This window comes from Coturnix japonica, chromosome 2 (genome assembly GCF_054131305.1).
Source record: "Coturnix japonica strain WE chromosome 2, WE-NBRP24, whole genome shotgun sequence".
Lineage (NCBI taxonomy): Eukaryota > Metazoa > Chordata > Aves > Galliformes > Phasianidae > Coturnix > Coturnix japonica.
This window is the reverse complement of record NC_140664.1, coordinates 112809254-112834655: the sequence shown is the minus strand read 5'-3', so window position 1 is coordinate 112834655 and position 25402 is coordinate 112809254. Positions and strand designations below refer to the sequence as shown.

The 25402-nt window shown below is 36.4% G+C and overlaps 1 protein-coding gene across 7 annotated transcripts in view; it reads left to right on the top strand.

The window, feature by feature from the left end:
- The window catches only part of HDAC9 (histone deacetylase 9), a 445991-nt gene that overhangs the window by 19056 nt on the left and 401533 nt on the right, over positions 1–25402 (top strand). For all 7 annotated transcript variants that reach the window (XM_015853723.3, XM_085538530.1, XM_015853724.3 and 4 more), the window contains exon 2: positions 16093–16203. In XM_015853723.3, coding sequence (XP_015709209.2) covers positions 16182–16203 — 22 coding nt within the window. In that variant the 5' untranslated portion in view covers positions 16093–16181. The remainder of the gene's footprint in view (positions 1–16092; positions 16204–25402) is intronic.

Genomic DNA, 25402 nt, shown 5'->3' with positions numbered 1-25402 from the left:
CAGCTTACAAACCATGTTTTTAAGCACCAGCAAGACATAAATGTACTGAAGTATGGTATCATTTTAGAGACTGACTCAATTCCTTTCCCAGTACAGTTAATCAGTCCATTTGAGGTACTGAACTTGTTCTTGCTTTTATAATGTAGCATATGTATGTCAGCAATTAAATTTTTGTTCCTTCTTTGAGGCACGTAAGGGCATGACTGGGGTCAAATATTGCACTGTAATCGAGAGTGGTTTTATTTTATTTTATTTTATTTTATTTTATTTTATTTTATTTTATTTTATTTTATTTTATTTTATTTTTTAATTTTTGTTTCCCTTCTCTTCTGTAGTTTTGCTGTTCTCTTTGGGGGGGGGGGGGGGGGGGGGGGTCAAATAAGAGTTAGGTATCCACCTAACTTCATAATTAATTCCATTGATGATCATTTGGATGATTTGGAACAAAGTTTGTTCTTGTTAGATTAGGACTTTAAATCTTACCAAGAGTGTGCTTTGTGAATATACTCACAGTTGCATAAATGCAGGTAATGAACCTCAAGGGCAGATAAAGACCATAGCGCTGTGAACAGAATAACCTGTACCAAGCACACTGATCCTTTCCAAAACCAGTCAAGTTTGAATTAGTGTTAGGCAAAGTCTTCTGAAGAACTAAAGTAAGCCAATAAAACAAGGAGTTTGTACAATGGAAGAAGATGTGAGAGGTATGAGAAAATGGAATATAAAGTGAGAGAGCTTAACTCACTGTGCTCCAAATGATTGGAGCTTGTGAGAATAATGTAATTAAGTAGTAATGTTTGAAGAGTGGATTTAGTGTCTCTGAGCAAGAGAACCAGAGTATGTCGGTTTTGTTTGTTTGTTTTGTTTAGAGCTGTTCTATTGTTTGTGCTTCGGATGTTAGGCTGTCCTGTATGGGAAATCCAGTGTTCAAGTGATGATATGGCAATCCCAGGCAGAGCAAGTTGAATCACTGGAAGAAGTGTTGACTGAATCATTGGAACTGTTCATAGCAGTTACCAAGGTACCAGCTACATCTTGGAGCATTACTAATAGCTCTGACTTCTAAAGAACCAGCTGTGGCCAGTGGAAGGACCTCAGAGATGTCTATAAGCTGTAGTCAGATACTCCACTGAATAATCCTGATGGCATATAGAAATTCTGAAATATATGGTTATGATGAGCTACCTGCATTGATTAGGCTCAGTAAATCTTCTAAGTGAGCCTTGTCTACTTTGTAAGTGTAAACAAGGAGTGAATGTGAGCAAGTTATGAAATAAGACAATCTTTATTACTATTTCTAATTCAAATCAATTCTATTAAAAGATGTATAAAATTTGGTAGAAAGGGCCAGACGTGAACACTTTTTCATGTAGTGAAAAGCAGTGCCCTTATGAACAGGTAACCTTTGTCTTACAGTCCTGTCTTCAAGATTCTGACCTTTAAAACCTGTCCAGACCTGACATTTCTCTATCTGTAAAGTGAGTTTGCTAGTATTTTTGAAATTACTTGCATTGTCTTTAATTTTCATCAGATTCACAGAAAGAAACTGATGAAAGCTAGAGCTCAACCAGGCTTGCAAAAGTTGAGATTGTCTGTTTATAAATAGTGTTAGGAGTACATTAGGACTGATAATGAATAGCTTAGGTAAAAATCAGGGTCTAAGTGACTTTTTAAGAAGAATTGAAAGGGGCTGTGACTAACAGGTTGTCATGTTAATGACAAGAAACTAGGAGATATGGAGTAAATGGAAAGGACTGAAAATCATAAAAACTCTATGCTTTTATAGTAGGTGAAATGGAGAAGACATGGTACTACAGGAGGAAAGATGGCTAAGAAAAACTCCCTAAAATGTGAACTGAGACACAGCCAAAATTCCACTGGGTCTTAATGTCAGGAGAGTTTTTACATTGGAAGCTTGACATCATATGACTTTTTTTTCCTTTTGTTTGAACAAAGAATAAATGGATTACTGCTGAATACTTAAAAGTCATGTGAGGTCACTGTGTTTCTGAAGACTGAAGGCTGCCATTCACTGTAACCCTTACTTTTTGAAGTAAAACCCCCATATGTAGCTTTCTTTAACTTTAAATCTTGAGTTGCTTTTCCACTCCCCAACTTAATGAGGTATTGACTTGATGTAATGATAGGCTAGGAAATGTAGCACTTCAGATGGTTGACCCAAACCATAAGACACTTTCCAAAATAAAGCTGAGAGTAAATTTTAACTCATTCATTGTATGGAAGAAATGTTTAGTGGTAAAAGCGTCTGAACAAGAAAGAGCTGTTATTGTATGTGTTACCTCTTTAGTACTGACTGCATTTAAGGGGAGGAGGAAGGGAGCAGGCTGGAGCACAGGAAGAATAATGGAACTGTACACTATCTCCCTCAATCTAGGATGGAAAATCTAAATGCTGCTTTTTTTCTGAAACAAATTATTCCACAAGTCTGTGCAAAGCAAAAAGAGATTTAATTTCCTTCTTGGCGGTTGTCAACTTTTTATTTGTTTGTTTATTTATTTTTAAATGGAAGATGCAAATCTACTAGACACATGCTGAAGGAAAGTTTCCTTTGTGTCTCTTATGCTTAAATTCCTCTAACATGGTTCTTTCACCTGATAACAAGGAAAGAGAGGAGAACAGTGCCAGATAAATCATGGGCTGCTCGCACAGATAGCGATGTGTGTGACAAGTTCGCAACCAGATCTGGGTGCAGGTGTTGTAGGGTGTTTCACAGGCAGGGGGCAATGCAGGCTCCTCTGGGCCCCAGCTATGGGCTGTAACTGATTTGGAGAGGGCATGCAGATAGATGGCCAATCTCTTTATTACTTTGTCAGCAAGATTTGCTGTTCTCTCTTCTTTGGTAGCTGGAGGATTCTGCTTGTGAGTACAAAATACCAGAAGAGATGTCTTTAATTTTCTTTCTTTCTTTATTTTTTTCTCCCACTTCCCTGGTCCCAGCGTTTTTAACAGCAGTAACCTCAGGTATTGAATAGTCTCAATGAAACCTTGGCTTGGTGTGAAGAAGGTATGGTGCTAATCAATTAAATCTTCCTAACTCAGTTCTGTTGATCATATTTGAAATGAATCTGTGAAATTTAAAGTTATGTTTGCTGGTCATTTTTGATATCTTTTATCAGCAGGAGTCGTTAATTCTCTTCTCTTTTGAATGTTACTTTTTTTTTCTTTTCTTTTTTTTCTTTATTTTTTCCCCCTTTTACAATCAGTAATAGGGATTGCAGATCAGTTCTGCTGTAGTGTATAGATCAGATTTCCTAACAATGTTATCTCTGGGTTTGCCTTTACTTACTGAGCAAGCTATGTCCTTAAAGCAGTACTTTTTTCCCCTGCTTTATTTATTTACTGTGAAGGAAAATAAACCGTTGAAGGTTAGAAGTCTGAACTTTCTTTTAAAAGGATGTGAAGAGACACATATACAGTTTTTAACCAAGTTTTTAATAGTAGTGAGCCTTTTGTGGTGGTTAGTTTAGGGCAGTGTGTGTTGATAGGGTTTAAGTCTTGCTCTGGAAGTGTGAAGTAGGATGTAGACAGCTAGGCATCCATTAATGTGTGTTCAAACACAATGGTTGGAGCGAGGATTAGAATCACTTTTGCGTAAGAAGTGATTTAGAATGGAGAACTTGATGAGCTCTGAAAAATATGGAGTTGCTGTCAGTTTTTTTCTCTTTCATATACATATGGGGTGCATGTATTACAGTACTGTGGTTTGATGCAGGATGAGGTGTAAAACATACTTTGAACGCTGTGGTTTAAAAATGTGTATTGTAATACAATCAAATGAAAGGGTTTATTTCCTGCTCAATTTTCTAAACTGTAGTAGTGGAAATAATATTTCCATAGGTGAAATAAATTCTACATCTCTCTATATATGTTTATTATGGGACTGACATCTCATTTTGAGAAAGCAGAGTTGTAGCTTTAAATGCTTCTCTCTCTCTCTTAACTGAGGTTTTGCTGTGGCAGGGAAATACTAATAGTGCATATTCTTCATCAAAGCTGCTGTAGTCTGTAATGCGTTTTCTTTGGCAAGTGCCCATGTTTAATTATGAGTTCCATGCCTAAACATAGGTAACTGAAGTCTCTCCTTCCTGAGAAGTGTTTTTCTCACACATATTCCTTGGAAAAGTTACTGCACCATTGGAAAATGGCCTTTAATTGTGTTCCTCTTACCTTACTCTTTTGCTGTGTGGAGTGCATCATGAAAAAGCCTTTTTATTTATTTATTTGTTTATCAGTATCTGTTACTTTTCCTACTGCAGTTGGTCATGAGACTAGGAAGAAAATGCAAAGGCAGCAAATGTTTTCCCAAGTCTTGTCATACTGGTTATCTTGCCTGCATGTGAGGATTTCTTATTTTGTCTAAATAATAAGAAAAAAAAAAACCACTATAAAACATTAACAAATACAATAGATTTTTTTTTTCTTTTCTTTTTTTTTTCTTTTTTTTTTTTTTCTTTTCATGGTCCAAAAGCTCAAGACAGTGAAATCAAAGTAGTAGCACATTGGACCATTGCTGTAAATTGTAGCATGATCAGATTATTATTATTGCATTAATATATGTTTTCTATTTCCCCCGAGAATGCTTTACTCTTGCCAAGATGGAGATGTCTCAATCTGTTTAAACATCAAAAAGATACACAAAACTGGGTTTTGTGACTTGCCTCTTAATGAGTTGCCTTGCACCTCCTTTTTCTCCCCTTGTTTTTTTTCCTCTGCTGATTCTTCCATTTGTTTCAGAAGGAAAATTCTGCATTTTTTGAATACTGCTATACTTTCACTTGCTGCTTCTTTTCCTTGTCCCTTTATCACAACTGACTATTTTAGCTGAAGGCAAATCTTGGGATAGAACTCAGAACTGTCATTCAGGATGTTTTCTGGCAGCTTAGTAAATTCTTATAACCTCTTCCATGCCCTCTTCTGTTTCCTGCTCTGTTTCTGAGCTTCAGAATTATTCTTTCTCTTTCTCTGCAGATCTCTCTACCTGCCTCTGGGAAATGGGATTTCTTCCCGCTTATACCAGAAGGGAGAAGGAAGGAGAGAGAAAAAATAAGAGTGATGTTGAAAATGGAGTTTGTCAGTCTTAGAAAGCTTTGCCAGTGATCTCTCAGCCTTAGAAAGCTTTGCCAGTGATCTCTTCTACCTTTCTAGGGAGAGGAAGGAAAAAGGAGGGGAAGAATACCCACAATACTAACTTTGTAAGGTGATCAAATGGCTGAAATACTATTACTGTAGTAATAAAATATGTGGATGACTGAAGCATCTGCAGACCTATTCCTAAGACCTGAAAAGTATGTATGCTGTTGACCTCTGTCAGCATAGGTTCAATTGTGTGCTTACCCTATTGTTGCTTGTGGAGTTCTTTGTAATAGTGTTAGAAGTGCTATAACTCACTGATAAGGTTTCTCTCAATTTCCTGCCAGTAGCTCTTTCACCAGTGTTGAACTTCATACCATATATAGCAACTTAAATTTTTTTAGCAGAAGCTTCAACTCATCTTCCTTTTGGCTTCTTCAAATTAGAAACACAGTAAATGTGAACTGAAATTATTTGTCAAAGGCAGTATCCGTTCCATGAAAAGAGTTCTACATTTTACTGGGAAGGCATGCCATTGGCCAGCACCGAAATAGCTGAACACTCCAATAAGTGTATTTCTGTGGGTAAATAGAAGGTCACTTTTTTTCTTCTAGTTTTATTTTCAGTCAGTTAACTAGATTATATATTTTCTGCAGTTTTCTGATTGCTATGTTAATCAGAAACATCTGTAGTCCCAAATCCTGTGTAGTGCCTCTTAGTTTTGTTCAGTCCTTAGACCAGAGATCCATGAAAAGAAGTTCTATGCCACTCTGGCCTAGTTGTTGTTTTCAGAGCCTGATGTGACCTTCCATTTGGCTCCTTTGGAATGTAAGTGGCTTCCAAGAGGAGATGACGTCACTGAAGTCATTTGTTGAGAGACCTCATCCGGTTTTACGCAGGAGCTTTAGCCACAGGTTTATGGTTAAGGATGTTTGCATTCATGAGGAAAGCAGCTTCTTCCAGTCGTGGGACAATGCCGTTCTAAAATTATTAGTTTTATGCTCAAATTTTATATTGCCATTAAAGTATAGCTGATGTTAAGTAGGGATCTCCTTCAGTATTAATGTTTGTAACTTAAGATTTCCATGCGTCTTTTTAATTTGCCTTGCTTTGTGAGTAATTAGACTGGGCATTTTCCTTTAGGTAGGACAAATTTTGCTGTTCTGCTTTCAGATTTGTGTTAGGTTTTAATTTGCTGCAACCTTGTTTAGACCATTCAGAATAGAAAGTTGTCCATGGTTTGGGGTTTGCTTTATTACCATGTTATTTAAAAAAGCAAAAAAAAAAAAAATCTTAACTTGAAAAAAAAACAGATACATTGAAATATTTTTCAGTATGATGCTTATTTGCTCTTTAAGTCCATTGCATGATAGGACTAGTATCCTTGAGTGTAATGATGAAACTTCTCTTGAAACTCATTTCTATCTGTATTTGCAGTGTGGTAGGCGAGAGAAGTGCCTGCTGTCAGGAGGCTGCAGCAGGAAATCTGCCACTGGATGAGCTGCCATGGGCTGCGGACAGGTTGTTGGGCCTTTGCCAGTCCAAGAACATAAAAACTATTCCTGTTTGTGCATCTGGTGTTACTTGCTGCAAGGGGTTGGCACTAGATCCAAATATAGTGCTACAATTTTAATTATTTTTTTTTCTTGTGCTTCCTGCCTGTTGTGGAAAAAGAATCTGTGACCACTTTCTTTAACTTCTCCCTTTCTGTAGAAATGCAGTGAGCTAAGTGACTTACACTTAAAGGGCGAGCAATTGTTTATTTAGCTATATAGTAATTTTTATTTATTTTTTTATAGCGAGGAGGATGGTAAAAATATATGTTCATATCAATTTAAAACCCGATTTTTTTGCAAACTGCACTGTTAAATTCTGTATTGAATATGTTGTAATCCCCTAAAAGCCTCTTCCTTTCTGGCAAGCTCAAAAACATTGCATCTGTGGTTTCTATCTTAATTCCAGTTGGTTCAGAATGGAGCAATATATGTGTTAGGAATTACAGTTTGTGACAGCAGTTTTGAATTTCTTTTTCTTACAAATGGAGCATCCCATATCTGTGAATGTTGCATAAGAAAAGTTGTTTGCCTTGTTTTGTCCACCCCAATATGTGTTCTAGAAACCAGGCTGTGTTTCCCTCTCCACCACCTGTTGTATCCCCTTCCTGTCTCTGTGTCTGCGTGATTTCATTTGAGTCCCAAAGGCTTAAGGAATGTCCTATTTTAACATTAGCTTTGTTTACATTAGTTTGACAGGTGATGAATTTCGAATTGCTTCTGCAACCTGAAAATCGTTTTTCTTTTGACATATGACACATCTCCTCTTCACTTTCAGATGCTTTTGGCCTTTTAAGGTTGCACAGCAATATTTAAAATCATTGCATTATCTAATGCTTGCGAGTAACAACAACAAAAAAATTGACATGTAATAAATTTGGATAAATTCTATGTCACCTACCAGTTAAGATGGAGAATAGTCATTATTATTTTTAATAAGATGATTGCTCTTCCTTTAGCTGTTTTTTTGTTGGTTTTTTTTTTTTCTTGCTTAGATGCTACAGCAAGTGAATTACAATGAAGTACAATCTCACTGAAGCATAAAATGAATTATTTGTTTGCTTGTCGTTCCCCACCTGTTAATTCCTAAAAGATTAAAAAGAATAAAGTTAATAAAAAAAAATTCAAAAATGGAGGGCCAATTTAGTATGTTTGTCAGATGTGGTGTCTTCTGTGGATATTCAGGCTGCTCTCTATGACACAAGCTTTTAATGTTAGAAAGATTTGTTGAGGAATTTTGTTTATCTTTTTACTGCTGTCATTAATTTAAATAATAGTGTTATACATTGCACCTATTGATGCGTTTGCCAAAACTTCAATTTGTAATTAAACCGTTTTTGCGCAGTCAGCATTGCTGTCATTTGAATAAGTCTTTATATGACTCTTTGGTTTCAGGTGTGATTTTTCTTGAGGCCTCGAGTATATTAAAACCGCAGTTCAAAATCAAGTTCTAGTGCTGATTGAGCAAGTCTACACAGCTGAAACTTAAATGACTGTGCATGTGAAATCTTTCAAACTGAAATGTATGCTGTAGTTGTGATTGTGACAAGAAGGGAGTCACTTGGAAAGGAGCTAATTAGTTGTTTTTAATGTGCGTAACTACATGCAAAAGTGAATGGATACAGAATTTGTTTTCCAGAGATTTACTTGTCAGTAGATACAATTTTTAATCATTTGTCTTGGAACTGATTTCTGTATCAGGAACTCATACATTTGTAAGTTTTTGTGTGAATAATTGAATGTACAGAAATATTTGCTTTAAATTTTTTATAGCTGTGTTTATACTCAAAGTATCTGATGAGCAAAACAAAACAGCAAGTTGACTGGGGTTCTTTTCCCCAGGAGGGAGGGGAAGGGGATGACAGGACTTTTTTTAACCTCTCTGGAGAAGACTTACTGTCCATGATACTTATGAATGAATTTGGATTTTCCTGTTATGACCCTATGTGTTTGCAGCAGAGGTCAGAATTTTCTCTTAAGTTCTGGGTCATGACTATAGTTCATCAGCCAGGTGCATCAGTATTTCTCCTATACTGTGTCTGGCAAGTGTTTCTATATAAATAACACTGGCTTCTTCCTGAGATTCAGTTTAAAAGATGCAGGAGTCTTGTATCCACCACTGACAATGCAAAAGTATTAATCAAAGTTTGTGTCATTTAGTCTGTGCTCAACCATATTTGTAACAAGCATCGTTTTTAATCATAAATTTGTTTTCTGAAAAAAAAAAAGCAAAACTCCACTGTAAAGAAATCAACCATTGAAGGACACCCAATGTAAATATTTTTAAAGCATCAGCTTTAGTGAAAGGTTTGTATTTTAGTTACACAACCTCTACAGAATTCTTTTTTCTTTTGCTCTGTGAAATTCATTACTTTTTTTCTTTTTAATTTATCCTACTTAACTAGAAGGGGTTTTGTTGTGGTTTTGCTTATGGTTTATTTTGTGTGTATGCAAACATAGAATGTAGAGGCCATGATCTTCCTTCTTTCCTTCCTATATTTTCCATAAATAATTTCCATAGTTAAAAATCAAATTTAAGTCTCACGTATTTTTTTGATTCATCATTCTGTGAATGAATTATTGATGATGATTGGTAATAAATTATTGATTATTGAAATCCTGCATCAAATACCCCCTGAAGCACAGTGTAAATAAGCAGTGTGGAGCTCACGCTGTTTGTGCAGGTCTCTTTACTCCTGCTCTCATTAAAACCTACCTTTGCTCTACAGAAGTCTACTTAAAGTTTTTCAAAGGCAAATTTAAATATCTTCTTACTGTCTGATACAAAGTATTGCCTCAGTTCTGTCTAGATAACATTGGTCCTGGTAGTGCTGGAGAAGAGGAGCAGGATAAATGAAGTTTAGAGATTTTCTTCTTATATTCTATGCTTTATAATTTCTTGCAGTAGTTTACTTTATACAGCTTTATGGAAAAAAAAATATATGTAAGTGTGTAAAGAATGAATGCTTTTTTTTAGCTATGTCTATCTCATGTTTTTTCCACAACGTAGTATTTGGGGCAGTAGACCATACCAGCTCTAGAATTCCCTACCAGAGGTGATCTGTGTGTGTTGGATCATCTGATTCAGTGTCAGAGCAGAAAGTGTGCTCAACTGGAATAAACTAGTTAGGACCATATCCAAATGGGTTTTGAATACCTCCAAAGATGGAGATTGCACATCTTATCCAGGTGACCTTATGCCAGTGCATGTCCACCCTCCCAGTGAAGGAGCTGAGGGAGCAGTGTGGAGGAAGGATGCAGGACAGCCTAAGCTGCAGCAGAACCATTTCTACAGCTGCATGGTGAACCATTTCAAAAGTCTGACAAAGCTGACAAAAAAGACGTTTTCAGATAGTTTGTGTTTCCTACTGGCTTCACTGGGAAATCATAATTGGCACTGCAGAAGTTCAAGCAGCTGCTTAGAAGCACATCATTTCATCCTGATGATTGAAGCCTAAGACTCTTTTCTGATGGAAGGCATCATCATATCTTGCTGTTCAGAAGACTTATTTGCTTCATCTGTGAATGCAAAAGAGACTGACCAAATGGCTAGATGACTATTTTGCTTGAGAGGGCTTCAGAGAGAAGGATTTGCTGTCATAGCAATCTGAGACTTCCTGTGTCCAATTACATAAATAATATGCTCGCAATACGTGAGGTATGAAACTGACACTGTGTATGAGTGACTGGAAAAGCATGGTGATGTAACTTTTCAAAAGAAATTATGTATGATTTCTTGGCTCTGCATCCAGCAGAGGCAGCCCAGCTTAAATGTGTAGGAGGAGGGGCTGGCAGCTTTGCAGGTGTGCTGCTGGTATATGGAGACACACCAGCACTCAGCCAATATACTCCTTGGGCAGGGGGCGGGCGTAAAAATGAATTGGCTGCATCATCCTAGTTGCACAACGTGATGCAACTCCTGACACTCAGTGCCATTCTGTTTGTGATTTAAAACTAGCTATATGGTAGTAAGTCTAGGGATTACTAACAGGCTCAGTAAGAAAATACTCTTCTGCTTGGCAGAATAAAAAATGAATTTAGTGGGGAGCTAAAATAGTGCAACAGCCCAGAACTTGCTGATGGAGTAGTTTTTTACTGATGGGTTTGGTGTTATGTGTAGTGCGAGATTACTATTGACATCAAAAGTTAAGTGGATACCAAACGAAGAGTAAGTTACTTGAATACATTTTTTTTCTAGAATACTTAATCCTGAACTAAGCATAGGATACCGAAAGTTTTGTTGGTCTATGGAAGCCCTAAATTCCCTCTGAATGCAGTTATATACCCCATTATCTCTTGTAGTAGCTGCTAGGAAATCTGCACTGTTTGGCATAGAAAGGTTACTGCCCAAGAGTGATATGCAGCATTATGCAATGGTTTTAGTCTACCTTATTTTTATGTTTGTAAAGCAAAAAAAATAAAAATGCAATAAAGAAGCATATAACTATTAATAACTGGCTTGCTTTTTTTGAGGTGATATCTATTTTGTGTTAAGATGTTGGTGTGAATTCTAAATGTGTGTAGTCCTATTTTTCTCCTTTTTATGCCAGCTCACTTTCTAATCAAACTCAGATGATTCACGTAAAGTTAAAAGTGTCAGATGTTGCTACTTTGGAGTTTGCTTACATTGGTGAATTTAATATACATCCACTGTAATTTTTCTTCCAGTCATAATACTGTCATGCAGTATTTTTGAATAAGATCTGCATCTTGGTTATTATTTTTTAACAACTAATTTTCATTACATATACTAGAAGCCCATGCTCAAGCTTTTTTGAAAAGTTCTTTTAAAGAGGTCTTTCTTTTTTTGTTTTGTTTTTCTAACCATCGTGCCCTGTGGTGATCAGTTGTTATTTTGTTGTTTATTTATTTTTTAAAAACTTTTAGTTTTTTTTTGTTTTTTTTTTAACCATGCATTTTGCTCAACTGTTCAATGGACAGCAACGTTTTTTACTTATTCTCACAGCTGTTGTAAATCCTTAGTTTCAACACACAAGCTGTTGTGAGAAGTTACCACAGTTCCTTTCTTTGAGGCAAATGACCTACAGCACTAAGAGAGAAAAAAAATTGTCAAAAAGGTACAGAGAGCAATTTTAAAACAGTATATTCAGCAGAGAATCAACATTATCAGGGAAACTATTCATAACTTAATGAAGTGTAGCATTCTATATTTTTTACTTACAAAATCTCTGCATAATGACTTTATAGAAGCCTTTACAAATAGGCATAATTTGAATTTTTGTAGAGAAGTCTCTTGGAAGAGAAAGATCCTGAAGACACCTCTGGGAAGTAGTTTTAAAAACTGTGTGCCTATGGAACCATTTTAGAAGTGCACATGAAACATTCATCTTAGGTAAGAGGGAAATGGAAATAGAAATATCTGTTTCATTTGAATCCTGTTAATTTGTGTTCACTGTATCCTATTCCAGAAACCCAGTTCTCAAAGGAATTTTGAAATGTAGGCACAAGATAGGGGGAAAAAAAAAAAAAAAAAAAGCAGTCTGTGAATACAGTCTCAGGATAGCAGAGTGGAAGATGAATGTTAAAAGAAATGGCATTAATTGATATGCTTATTTCTTTTTGAAAGTGTTGTATCTATGGTAATGGGAAACGTAGGCTTTATGGTGGCCACTGGGCATGAAAATCTTAATTCTGTTTTGTATTGTTTTTCTGTAACATTTTCAAAGCTGTATCAATCTTTGGAGTATATGAACCACTGAATTTCTTTTGAAGAACAAGGAAGTAGCATCATTGTTCCTGAGTTTTGCTCATTCAGTATCACTAACACAAGTCACTGATGCGTTGCATCACCTCTGGTGATACACCTGGAGGTAGAAAGATAATTTGCTATACTCTGGGCTATGGCAAAGTTGTGATACTAAGGGATATGATTTAGTAATGAGACTTGGTCTCAAAGATCTTTTCCAACCTAGATGTTTCTGTGATAGCTTGGCTAACAAGTAAGAGATAAGTTATTGTCCACTTAAAGTGGATTGCCTTAAGGGTTGGAGATAATATAAAAGAGTCCTGGAATCACTTGCTTCATCTTCATGATTTTATATTTTACACATAAATTTTTAATCTACTGCTGCCAATGCTATTCCTTTTTTTTCCTTTGATTCAATGCTAACGTGTGGCACTGCAGTTTATACTGTATAATTTATAGTATGACATTTCCTTAATTAAAGGAAAGAAAGGAAGCATGTCAGCTTATCAGTAGAAGTGTGTTTAAATGAGGGTGTCTGTTGTGGTGTAATTCTGCATATGATGGTGTGGAAATTTTCATGGTTCTAAATGTAAAGTCTGATAATATAAGTCTTGCATAATAGTTGTAAGGAGTTGTTAAAACTGAACTTTAGCAATAACACTTGGTTTAATGAAAGTTTTGCATTTCATAAAAATATATGGAAATAGAGTATCAGGCAGGATGCCAACATCACTTCATAAAATATAAGACTACCAGTGCAGCTGAATTCACAAAATTAGTTAACAGAAATCTTTTTATGGGGATCCCAACGGAATGTTTTATTACATGGGAGTTATTCTCAGGAGGTTTGACTTCAATGAATACTCAGTTCTGATTCTCCGTGATGATTTTGAAAGGGAAAAATCCTTAGCTCCCACATCATGAAGTTTCAGAGTAGCTGAGGATGGACTCTGGAATGGATCTCTGGAGACAGCCAGTCCAGCACCCTCCTTAAGACTGGGTCAGGTAGAGCAGGTTACGTGGTTTACAATCAGACTTTGAATATCTACAAGGATAGAGACTCCACAGACTCTTGGCAGCCTGTTACTGAGGTGTTTGGCCTCACTAACGGTGGAAAAAGTTTGAGGACAGTATCTCTTCTTCTGTCACTTCACATCACTGAAAAAAACTTGGCTCTGCCTTTACTTCTTAGTCCATCAGGCACTTGTACCCACTGGTAGGCTCTCCTTGAGTTTTCTTTCTAAACAATACTGTCTCTGCCTCTCCTTATGAGAAGGACATTCCAGTGTCTTCAGAATTGTCAGTGTTTCCTCACTCTTGTATTTTCATGTGACACTGGCACTATGAAGTCTTGCTAATTTCAAGATAATCATGTCTCTCAACAAATCAGCTGGCCACATGATTCTCTTTCTTAAATACATCTTGACTACTTCCCATGATAAACTTATCCTTCAGGTATGTAGAAATTATTTCCAAGATTATTTACTGCATTGTCTTCCCAGGAATGGAACTGAGGATGACTGCTCTGTAGCTCTCCATGTTCTCTTCATTGCCCTGTGTTAAGACAGGAGAAGCATTTTCTTCTGGTCTTCATGAACCTTCCTTGGTGCTGAGCCTTTTCCAGGTAGTATGAGAGTGGTCTTAAACTGACATTAGCTGTCTCCATTGGCACTTATCAGAGCATCTCAACTGGCAGCTCACGTGGGTTTGTGTATGTCTAGCTTGTTTAACTCTTCCCTAGCTCTATAAAGTATTAGCAAAACTGGTGTCCCTAAAGCAGTAGTTTGGGATAGGTACTGCTATTGTGTTGATGGAATGTGGAGCAGTGTTATTTGCACTGAAAGGAACATGCCAAGCATACTGCCTTGCGTAGGTATCAAAAATTACGTGCAGTTATTTTTATTGAGGAGAAAAAGCGAAGATTTGTTTACATGAATTGTAATTCTACCTGTTAGAGAATACTGTCTGAACTGACCACATGTTCTCTGGTTGTACTAGTTCAAAATTTAAGATGGAAAGATCTATGCAAATTGAAGTCAAAAGAAATAATAGTTTTAGCTTTGGTGATCATAAAAGTGTTTTCATTAGTGTACTGTCAAATCATAATGTTCAGACTTTTCTGTTATGTTTAGTTTAAATCTCTACCAAAAATTCATTCTACTAAATGTCATAGTTAAATGTTAATATCCACTACCTTACCTTCTATGAGATACCAAAGAGTCAGCAATTGAGGCTGGATACTGAATATGTTGGATTCCTGGAAAATGTTCCTCGTTATCTTTGTAGCTGCTAAGTTAATAATGATCCTTATGAAATTAAATAATAATCTTAAAACTCCACTAGCCTGAATTATGCACTTGTACTCATTGATATTTCCTGGAGCTAGATGGGGATGTAACTGCTCCTCAGTCAGCATAAAGATATGCACAAATGGAGCTTTTGGATTTGCTTAACAGTGGAATCTGTTCAGTTTAATAGCAGTTATGTCTGATGTTTCAAGAAATTTGATGCATGAGGTAAACAAAGAAAAGTACTCAGGATTTCCATGAAGTATCATGAATCTTAGTTCTCCAGATGCTGTCTGCTGGAACATTGGCTGTGTCCAAATAGTGTGCCTGTTTGAGCAGGCTACTTTAGAGGATATAAAGGCAGAACTTGCATGTCTAAGTGTGGCTTTCCCTTTCTCAAATGATAGTTATGTTATACTTAAATGATTGTAATTGGTTAAAATACAATTCACTAACTGAAATTTGGCTGAGCTCAGCTTGAAACTAAATGTGCAGTTGGTGGTTTAAAAAAGTGACAAAAGCTGCTAAAATATTCAACACTAAGAATATCTTTGGCTACTTAAATACTTCAGGAACTGTGGCTGAATAGGGTAGTCACAGTCATCGTAATGCACTACAACCTTCTCTTCTTTCCCATTATGCTGTTTATATCCTGCTTGAATGAAAATATATTTTCGTTTCCTGAAAGCTTCCTCTTTGCAGCTTAAAACTTTCAGCAGATGGGAATATTAGAGGAATATTATTACCTCTGCTTCTGCATTGAGCTGAGAGTGCAATGGGACTGTGAAAAGATTCAGAGAAATTGCAAAAGCTTCCTTGCTCTACTCTTGAGCAGCCCACGCTATTAGGAACTATCTTGGTAGTGTCAGAGATGTCATTAGCTGGTAGTGGGAGATCCATTAAACTATGCTAATTATTTCAGCAAGTTCTATTCTGAGCTATGTAAATATTAGAGATAAAGGAAGCAGTACATCTTCCAGGAAGGCTTTTGAATACAACTCTGCTTCTGCACATTCGCATTTCAAGGCTGACTGCAAAAGTCTGCAGTAAAACTATGAATTACCCACTGCTTAGCTGTAAGGATATGACCCCTTTTCCTCTTCCTTAAGTCTTTCAAACTCTTTCAAACAGTTCTTATAATTCCCTTATCTCACTGGAAAGAAAAATGATGGGTTCAGCCTTTCTCACATTGTTTTGCGGCTATAAAAGGACTGTAATAGAAATTTATCTAGTCTGCCCTGAAGCTTAAGGATTTTTAGCTTTGTGATTTCAGTGGTCCTTTGCTTTTGAATTCAGAGCAAAAATTGATGTGACAGAAAGAAAATTTAGTCTTGATAAAGATTTTGTATATTTTGTGTACTTGTGGTTGACATCTCTTAAAATAGCATGCTGTGAATGTATAGGTCAAATATAGACTGTTTTTTTTTCTTTTTTTTTTCTTTACTTTCTACAGACTCAACCCATTTCAGACAGAACCTCAAAATCTCAACATCTGCCAGTTTGACTTTGCACCATCAAGAAGCTATCATTCTATCAACAGCAATGAGCTCCACAACACAACCAGGTCAGTTTTTTTCCTTTTTTTATACCTCACTCCTTCAGAACACTGTCCTGTGTTAGGATATACAGAACTTTGTGTTGATGAAATGGATTTGGCAAGTGACTTATCACAGAATCTTAGGGGTTGGAAGGGACCTCCAGAGATCATCGGGTCCAACTCCCCTGCTAAAGCAGGTTCCCTATACCATGTTGCATAGGTAGGCATCCAGGCGGGTACTGAACATCTCCAGAGAAGGAGACTCTACAGCCCACCTGAGCAGCCTGCTCCAATGCTTCATCAAACTCACCATAAAGAAGGTGCTCACATTCATGCAGAACTTCCTATGCTCCAGTTTCTGGCTGTTTCCCCTTGTCCTGTCTCCACACACTGCTGAAAAGAGTCTGGCCTTGTCACTTCACCCCCCACACCTCAAATATGTATAGACCTGGATCAGATCCCCTCTCAGTCTTTTTTTCTCAAGGCTGAACAGACTCAGTTCACTTAGTCTCTACTCATAGGGGAGATGCTCAAGGCCCTTCACCATCTTTGTGGCGCTCTGCTGGACTCTTTCCAAAAGATCCCTGTCTTTTTTGTACTGGGGAGCTCTGAACTGGACCCAGTACCCCAGATGAGGCCTTACCAGGGCAGAGTAGAAGGGGAGAATCACTTCTCTTGACCTACTGGCCACATTCCTTTTAATACACCCCAGAAAGCCATTGGCTGTTTTGGCCATGAGGGCACACTGCTGGATCATGGCCAATCTGTTGCTCACCAGGACACCCAGGTCCCTCTCTGCAGAGCTCGCCCAACCTGTACTGGTGATATGGCAGCTACAATTCATAAGATGTGACTATATAATGAAATAAGATAAAGGCTATGCAGGTGAAAAAGGCTATTTTTGGAAGAGTATCTTATCAGCTGAATTTTAAGTCAGTGCTTTCTAAATATTTTTGTAAAGCTTATGAAGAAATTGAATAATCATATATGGACGTGAATAAGCATTTTAAAATGTTTTAATTTTTCATATTTTTGTTTAGTGATTACATTATTATTTGCACAACTGCTTTCTTTAAAGAAAGAATTCAGAGGAAATTCTGTTGTATTTGCCCACACTGGGTATTCATTGCAGAGCTTCCTCCTTTCTGGCTGTCTAACAAGTTTCTGAATGTGCTTCATATCATGCCTGGAAAATGAGCTGCTGCAGGTGAATCTGCAGTAGGTAGTGAACTACTAGTACCTATAGCAAGTATTCAAACTTCCAAAGAAAGAAGAATGCTGCATATGGAACATGCATTGACTTGAGCCCTTTTGAGGATCGAGAGTTGCCAGTTCAAATCTGTGCAATGTTGCATATGGTTCACACTTCATTCACCCACACTCCATGTATCTATTTCTAGTACTGTTGGTAAAATAACCCTTTACAGGTGGCTTATTTTATAACTGCTTTGCTTTTGTACAAACAGCTTATAAAAGCATCAGGGAAAATACTGTAACAGTAAGCTCTGTTTATGTGCTAGGTGCCCTATCTCATAGAAATATAATTCATTGAGGTTTCTTGGAGAGTTGTTGTCTGTAGAGTTGAAACATGGCAGTAATTGCTCTTACACTGAATAAAACAGCTGGGTTTCATACTTTTTTTGTTATAGTGTGATTCAGTACATGCAGTGAATTATCCATACAAGTGATCATGAGGTATGCAGTATAGAGGCATTTCTTTATTTCATCTGTATTCTAGTGACTAGTAGGAAATTCTTATACTTTCCTAAATGTATAGTTCAAGTTCCAAGATACTCCATTCAATTTGATCTCTTTCTAATGTATCTTTTCTTGCAGTAGATGGTATACACAAACCCATAGCCAAAATGAAGCTGATTTTCATTTAAAAAAAAAAAAAAAAAGTAAATTTTCCAGTAATATCATTGCTATGAAAACATTTATAAATGTTGCATTCACGTCTGCTGTCTTTCTAAATCCAATAAAGAAGAAGCATTCAATATAACAAGGTTACTTGTAAAGGCATCTAAGCACTTTAGAAACATTTCAGTAGAAATTGGATGCCTAAATGTCTTTAAATCTAGTCCTTAGAGTCTACTCTTCCCAGACTTTCACTATCCTCAGTTACCCAACATCTCAACTGAATTCCACCAGCAGTTTTGATATTGCTTCAGTGTGTATCATATTCAGCCCTCCTTGTTTTAATTAGTTCAGTGTGAAAACAAGTTAAGTATCTTTGACACACAAAAGCATCTGTGGAAAATTAAGCCACTGATTGCCCTGAAGGGGGTAGACAAAGAAAAGCGTGCTGATCTTAAAGTAGGCACCACAAGATAGGAGTTTCCTAAATTCACAGATTTCTTAATGAATCTATCACTTCTGTTTCATCAACCACATTTAGAGCGTTCTTCTGGAAAGTAGAAGTATTTTTAAATAACTTCAGAACTAGTAATCATTGGTTTATCTCTCCTGCTCTTGGAAAGTGGTTGGTTAGGAAACAGCTGAAACACTGAGCTTCAGCATGAAGAACACAGTGAGTTGCCTACTTTGAATGAAAAATTGTTATGTGTTTTGTTAGCTCTTATGAGAACTTCAGATTTTCAAAAGAACTGGTCAGGAAGTTTGCACAGTGTATAACTGAAGTGATTTTGCATTGCTTTTAACTTTTGCTACAAATGGAGTCTTCATGCTTTCTTATTTGCAGATGTATGTGAAACATGCATATACTGTATACATCTTTTCTAGTTCTCATTTTTCTAAGTTGATATTCTCTCCTTTTCTGAGAGTTATTAGCTATGCAGCACATCTCTCAGCTTTTGTGCAGGTTTTAAGAAGTAGAATGGTTTATATGCATTATATATGTGTATCCTGATCACTGAATTTACTTTCTGATTCAGGAAGGAAGCAGGCTCACTGTCTGCTGCCTATGGCACTACACTGATGTCCTCACATATGAACAATTCAGTACATTGTACAGAGCCAGGATTTCATTTAAAATACTTATCACTGTGTTATCTCTATGGAGAAGTTCTAGCACCTTTGGGAAATCACATTAGAGGTTGACAGACAGCAGGAAGAATGAAATCTCAGCTCTGCTAAAGTGAATGAGACTATCAAATTCAGCATATCTGTATCTAGTAGCTTAATTTCAACTTATAAAAAGTATTAGAGAGATTTAATGAAAAGTCAAGTAGTCAGAAAGTGCCATTATTAAGTTTGCCTGGAGAACTTTAATTAGTCTTCCCAAAATGTATGCAGTATCGTACATACAGGATGAATTATATGTTGACATATTATTTCTCAGAAGGATCTGTTATTTGTTCAACACACAAAATGCTCTGTAGTCTCTTAATGAAAATCTCCTTAATAGTCTTCTGTTGAGTGCGTTGTCCATCCTCTACTTGCACACTACTTCTCAAAGCAGATTTTGAGGATGGAGGACTTAATTTTTCTCTGAGCTCTTGCATGCTGCTAAAAACTGCGTTAATGCAGAACTTGAATGTGCTTAGGGACTTCTCTTCCTGAACCACTCTGAGATGTTGGAATGTTATTATTTTATTTTTCAATGGGAAGATGAGCAAATGAGTAAATAGGATTTTTAAAATAAAATAAAGTTTGTATGGCCATTCTGATACTCAAGTCTTTGCATTATAAGAGAACTGTTTTACTGAGTCATGCTTGAGTTCTACTCATCTAATGGGAAAATTCATGGTTTCATTGCTTGCCTATAAGCCTCTTAATAGTTCAAATTGCAGCCCTCTCCTTTTGAAGCTGTGAGAGAACTTGAATTTAGTTATTTATTAGTTTTAACAATGAGGCTAACATTTCTCCCATTGCCAGTGTTTACCTGTGGAAACACAGTTATGAAACTCAAGGGCAGTATCACCAACAGAATCCAGTTTTTCTTTTCCTTAGCCCCTGTCTCTTGCATGATATGGATTTTGGGAGATACTCATCTTCTGTTGTTGCAGGAGTCAGTGGTATTGCTTCATGTCTTAATGCTGCTTTCTAGTATCTGTAGACTAGTACACTGATATTGAAGCACGTTTACAAGATGACTTGCTTCTCTCTCTCTCTCCCCACCTGTTTTTTGACTTTGAAGGGCTTTTAGAGTGAATAGTGGTCTTTATTAAAAGCTTGAAATGAGGCAGGATTTATCTGGACACTGTTCTTGTTTCCTGCTAAGGGGTAAATGCTGTGTACCAAGCAGGATGAGCTTGTTTCAGTATCTCTTCTCTCCTAGTCAAGATATTCCAAGATGTGATTTTTGCTGTGTTTTTTCACCTTTTCATAGTCACTTCTCCTTCAAGCTCAGCCACTGTGATAAAGTGAAAGAGATTATACTGATAGCGGTGTCCTCCCATTTGTGTGAGTGGTTAACACTTGATTGTTAGCTTTTAAGAAGATTAAAAATTACTGAATTTTCTTATTACATCCACTCATTTTACTTCTAAGGTTCTGCAGTAGTGGATGAAATACCCCCAGTACCCCAAAAGAAATATTAATTGGATTGGCAGTGGTTTAAATGATAAAAGCCTGCTGAAGATGTGTTGAATAGCATTAAAGTAGGGTTTTTTATGCTCTTTCTTTTTTTTGCCTCTGAAAATCTGAGGCTTCTTCAGGCAATAGGTTGCCTTATTCAGCTGCAGCCAGTAGTTAGAGCAGTTTAACGTAATTTCTTGGTGGGAAGCTGTAAACATTCCCATTTAGTATAGATTATATTCAAAAGCACATTTTCTTCTGTGCAATACTGAGATGCTACTTTATATAAAAATCAGTCTGTGTACCTTCTGTATCAGTTGAATTGCCCATAAGGTTTTTGTAACATCAGCATTTTATGTCATGGCTGTAGATTACAGCAGAATGGTATTTCTGCTTTTTATTTTACAGTTTATCTGGCCCACATTTAAAAAGCTTATGTATGAAGCTTATGTATGTACATTCATATGTTCTTATCTTCTGTGTGAGCAGCGTACCTTAAAAAAGCAAACAAACAAAAAGAAAACGAACTAAAAACAAGTTGCAAACTAGTAAAGCAGTGCAACTCTGTAACTGAGTTTAACCATTTCAAGGATAGTTTGTTATGTCAATAAAAAAGCTTGAAATGCTATAGGAGGCTTAAAGTATTGTGTATCGTGCTATACTTCTCTGTATTTTCCAGTGGGATCTGTAAATCCTTGAGGCATTTCTACTAGTAGAAGTTCTCTGCTGTGGTGTAAAAGTAGAGGAAGTATTTATTTAGAATTGCTTTTCCTTGATAGTTATAATGTCAGAAAGGCCAATGAAAGACCTGATGTGGAACTAGAAAGAATTATGCATGTTTTATTGAAATACTATCTGAGGAATTCCTTTTTATAGGATTTGTTTGCAGCACCAGTGCACATAAGTATTTCCTTAGGTTGTATGATGGTGCAATGAATAGGTCTCCTGTGTAGCAACACTGACTTGCAATAGCACTGCAACCTGTTAAATTGATCTCAACTCTCTGAACCTTGAGGGACCAGACTCTTTCTAATCTGTAGGGCTAGGAAGTAAATGCTGAATCCCAACAGGGAAGATGCTGATGTTTAGTTGTTTGCTTTGATTGTTATAAATTGTAAGATCATTAAAGAAATGTTTACATCCTGTTGCTATTGCATGTTCTCTACTGGTTTGTATGTATTAAAAGCTTTAGATAGAAAATAATATGTTATTTGCTCTTAAACGGGATAGCTAAACTGCTGTTTTAAGTGAGACTTGTTTTTCTATAATACTATATAATGCCCAAGTGGTGAATTATTACTCATGGATGTATTTTGGAGTCATTTGTCTCTGACTGCCTAATGTTCTGAAATGCATCTCCCATTAACATGGCTGTGTGTTTAGGGATTTTTTTCCTGTTACGTAAATACCAGCTCAGTTCTGAGGGATTCTAACCCTAGCTTTCTTTTCTGAACAGATCATTTAAAGTTAATTCAATACAGTATTTCTTACCCAGATTTTTTAAAAGAAAACCAAGAACTATTAGGAATGGTGGTACATAAATTTATAAATTAATATATTTCTGTAAATATAAAGATCGTGGGGACATGATAACACTGGATTTTTGTCTTGTACCCAGAGAAAAATTCAGGGTGATCCTGTTCTGCCTCCTGTCACCCTGATGATTTGGATTTTGTTCTGTGCTTGTCACTGTGAAATTAAAAATAACACTGGAATATTGAAATTAAACCACTTGTATTAAAAACAAATCCAGAAACTCTTCAGTAGTTCAGGGAATTACTTCAGGTAGAATACTCTGTGTTGAGGAAGATTGCAAGTGATATCATTAGAGCATATTAATAGATGATACAGAAAAAAATACCTGGAAATCCAAACTGTAGAGCAGTTTTCTAGCTATTGCAAACTATTTCTTAATAGAATGTATTATATTATGGAAAGCTGTCCATTGACTGGGACGAGAGATGCTGTTGCATCACTTTTTTTTTCTGTCTTAATTTTGATTTTCTTTAATAGGTTTTGTTTCTTCCCCTTGGGGAATAGATTTCTCCGTTTTTGTTTGTTTGTTCGTTTGTTTTTTTGTTGTTGTTTTGATTTTTTGTTCTGCTTTTCTCTGCTTTTTATAAATCTTTTCCCTCATAGTCCTGAAGACTAAAGAAAATGCTTCAAAATCACCACTGCTGATTTAATATTAAAAGCCAGTGAAAGGTTACAGTAGTGTACATAGACAGTAACTGTTTATGAGCCAGGAGACAATACAAGAATATTTTAATTGTATAAACAAAATTTTAAATGTTCTAAAATAGACTTCAAAATGTTATAAAATCTAGGAACATATTTTGTTTTCATAGAATGGCCTGGGTTGGAAAGGACCACAATGATCATCTAGTTTCAACCCCCCTGCTATGTGCAGGGTCACTAACCACATCCAGACTGGCCTTGAATGCCTCCAGGGATTTGGTATCCACAACCTCCTCGGGCAACCTGTTCCAGTGCGTCACTACCCTCTGTGTGGAAAAACTTTGTCCTAATATCTCACCTAAACCTCCCCTTGTCTCAGTTTAAGACCATTCCCCCTTGCCCTATCACTATCCAGCCTTGTAAACAGCCATTCCCCTGCCTGTTTATATGTTCCCTTCAAGTACTGCAAGGCCACAATTAGGTTTCCCTGGAGCCTTCTCTACTCCGAGCAAATAGTGTTTTAAGTACACATAGATATGCATAAAGGTAAACATATATTTTTATTTTGAGTGACATCAGGAAAGAAGATTCTATAGAGAATATAATGTGGTATTGGAACTCGTGTCAGCTAACATGATTCTGATGAAATAAAAGCTACAGCTTTTCAAAGAAACGGTTAATATTTTTGGTGGTAGAAAGCTTGCTTGATATAAGATAATTGTTGAGGAATATAATTAGGCTTCTGTGGTATGTGACAATCTGTTGAATATCACACTATCCAAAATCATTACAGCATTAAATGAAATAAAAACTATCTAACAGATCTCAGAAAGCATTGTGCATAAGGAAAATTTTCATTCTGAAGGTTCTCCAAGGAGACTTCTGTAGAAATTTATTATTAATTTAACATTACTCACTATTTTTATCAATTATCTAGAGAAAAATATTAATTCTGGTAATGCTAAGATCAGTTATGTTGGAATAAATATGGTTTTTAAGGTCATATGAGTCCTCTTGATAATGTTGCTTCTTTTGAAAAATAAGCATTTTCATCAAATAAAAGAAACAAGGAATGTTGCACTGTAAGAGGAAAATTGTAGAATATTCATTGTAAGGAGTCTGTAAATATCTTGTGAGACTGTTGCCAGCCCTGTGACATGGGAGCTGAATGCTAAGTAATGCTTTTTCTATGGTGGCCAAATCTGGTATTGGGGATAGAGAGAAGCTTTGTACTGAACTTCAAATAATATGTCTTAGTTTCCTTTTCAGTGGAAAGAAGAGCTGGTCAGGGTCAAGCTAAACTTTTCCTTGATCCTCCCTCTAGACTATGTGAACAAAGCTATTCTTAGAGTTCTAGCTCTAATTCTGATAGCAACGCTTCCAAAAGGGCTTTGAAAAAGATTTTTCAAAAATAATGCACAGTCTGGAAAACATAAAGAATCATCAGGAATTCAGTCTGCCTTCTTTTCAGAAGGTTGAGAGACTATGTGATGTAATATATATATATGTGTGTGATGTTATATATATATATATATATATATATATATATATATGTACTACTGATGTGCCAAAGATTTTAGATATATAAGATATTTAATCTTACAGATGAATGATTTAATGATATCTGTTGGCATGATGAAAGTAGACAAATTCAGGTTAGCAGTTGGGCTTCTTTTTTTCAGTCTTGCTCATTAACCGTTGGAACATGCATGATAATGATAAGGATCTAGGTCTTTATGTGACAAATCTTTACAGTCTATTAATCCTCAGAGCTGCCTAGAAATTGCTTTAGTTGTCACAGAATATATGAAAAAATATTCATGTGCTCTTACTGAAGTCTGCCATCACTCTAAGTAAATCTGAAAAATTAGGAAATATATCTTTGCTTCTGCTTTAATGCTGGTAACCCTAAGCTGTTTTGTGGTAGCAGGCAACTTGCACAATGAGAGCATCTTGCTTTGCTTTCTTGAAGCTTGGCTGCACTTGATGTAACCTCTTCAACCTAAACTGTGAAGCTTTCCCTAAGTACATATGTTTGCTTTGAGAAAAGGATGGAAGTAGTGTCAGGATCTGAAACAAGTCAGCTAAAGGAGATGACTATGCCATATTTAATTCCAGCAAGTATTTAAGTTCCATATTGTGATGTTGGGATCTGATTCCTATACTGCACCTTGCTCCTGTTGTGGCTGAGGGGCTGCAGCTCTGACAGATAGACAGGTGGATTTGGACTTATGGCCACTTCTAGGCTGGAAGCAAAGCAAGGCCATCATGGGAGCCCGCTCCTCTGTCTATGGGATGCTAAATCTGACACATACAGGAGGCTCAGAAAATGCCATCAAGGCTGTAAGATTTAGGGAATTGTTTTTACAGTATCTAGATTAACAACAAAATCATTATTAATTTTTTTTAATGTCACTCTTAGCTTGGAAAGCCCTTTAAACTCTTTTATTTGAGAGCACAAGTAGTGTAGGAGGTGCTCATGGTTCCCTGCACAACTGCAAACTTATTTTGCTGCTGAGTGATTTCACTCATCAGGTTGCTGATTCACTTCCGTGAGTACTAAATGGTT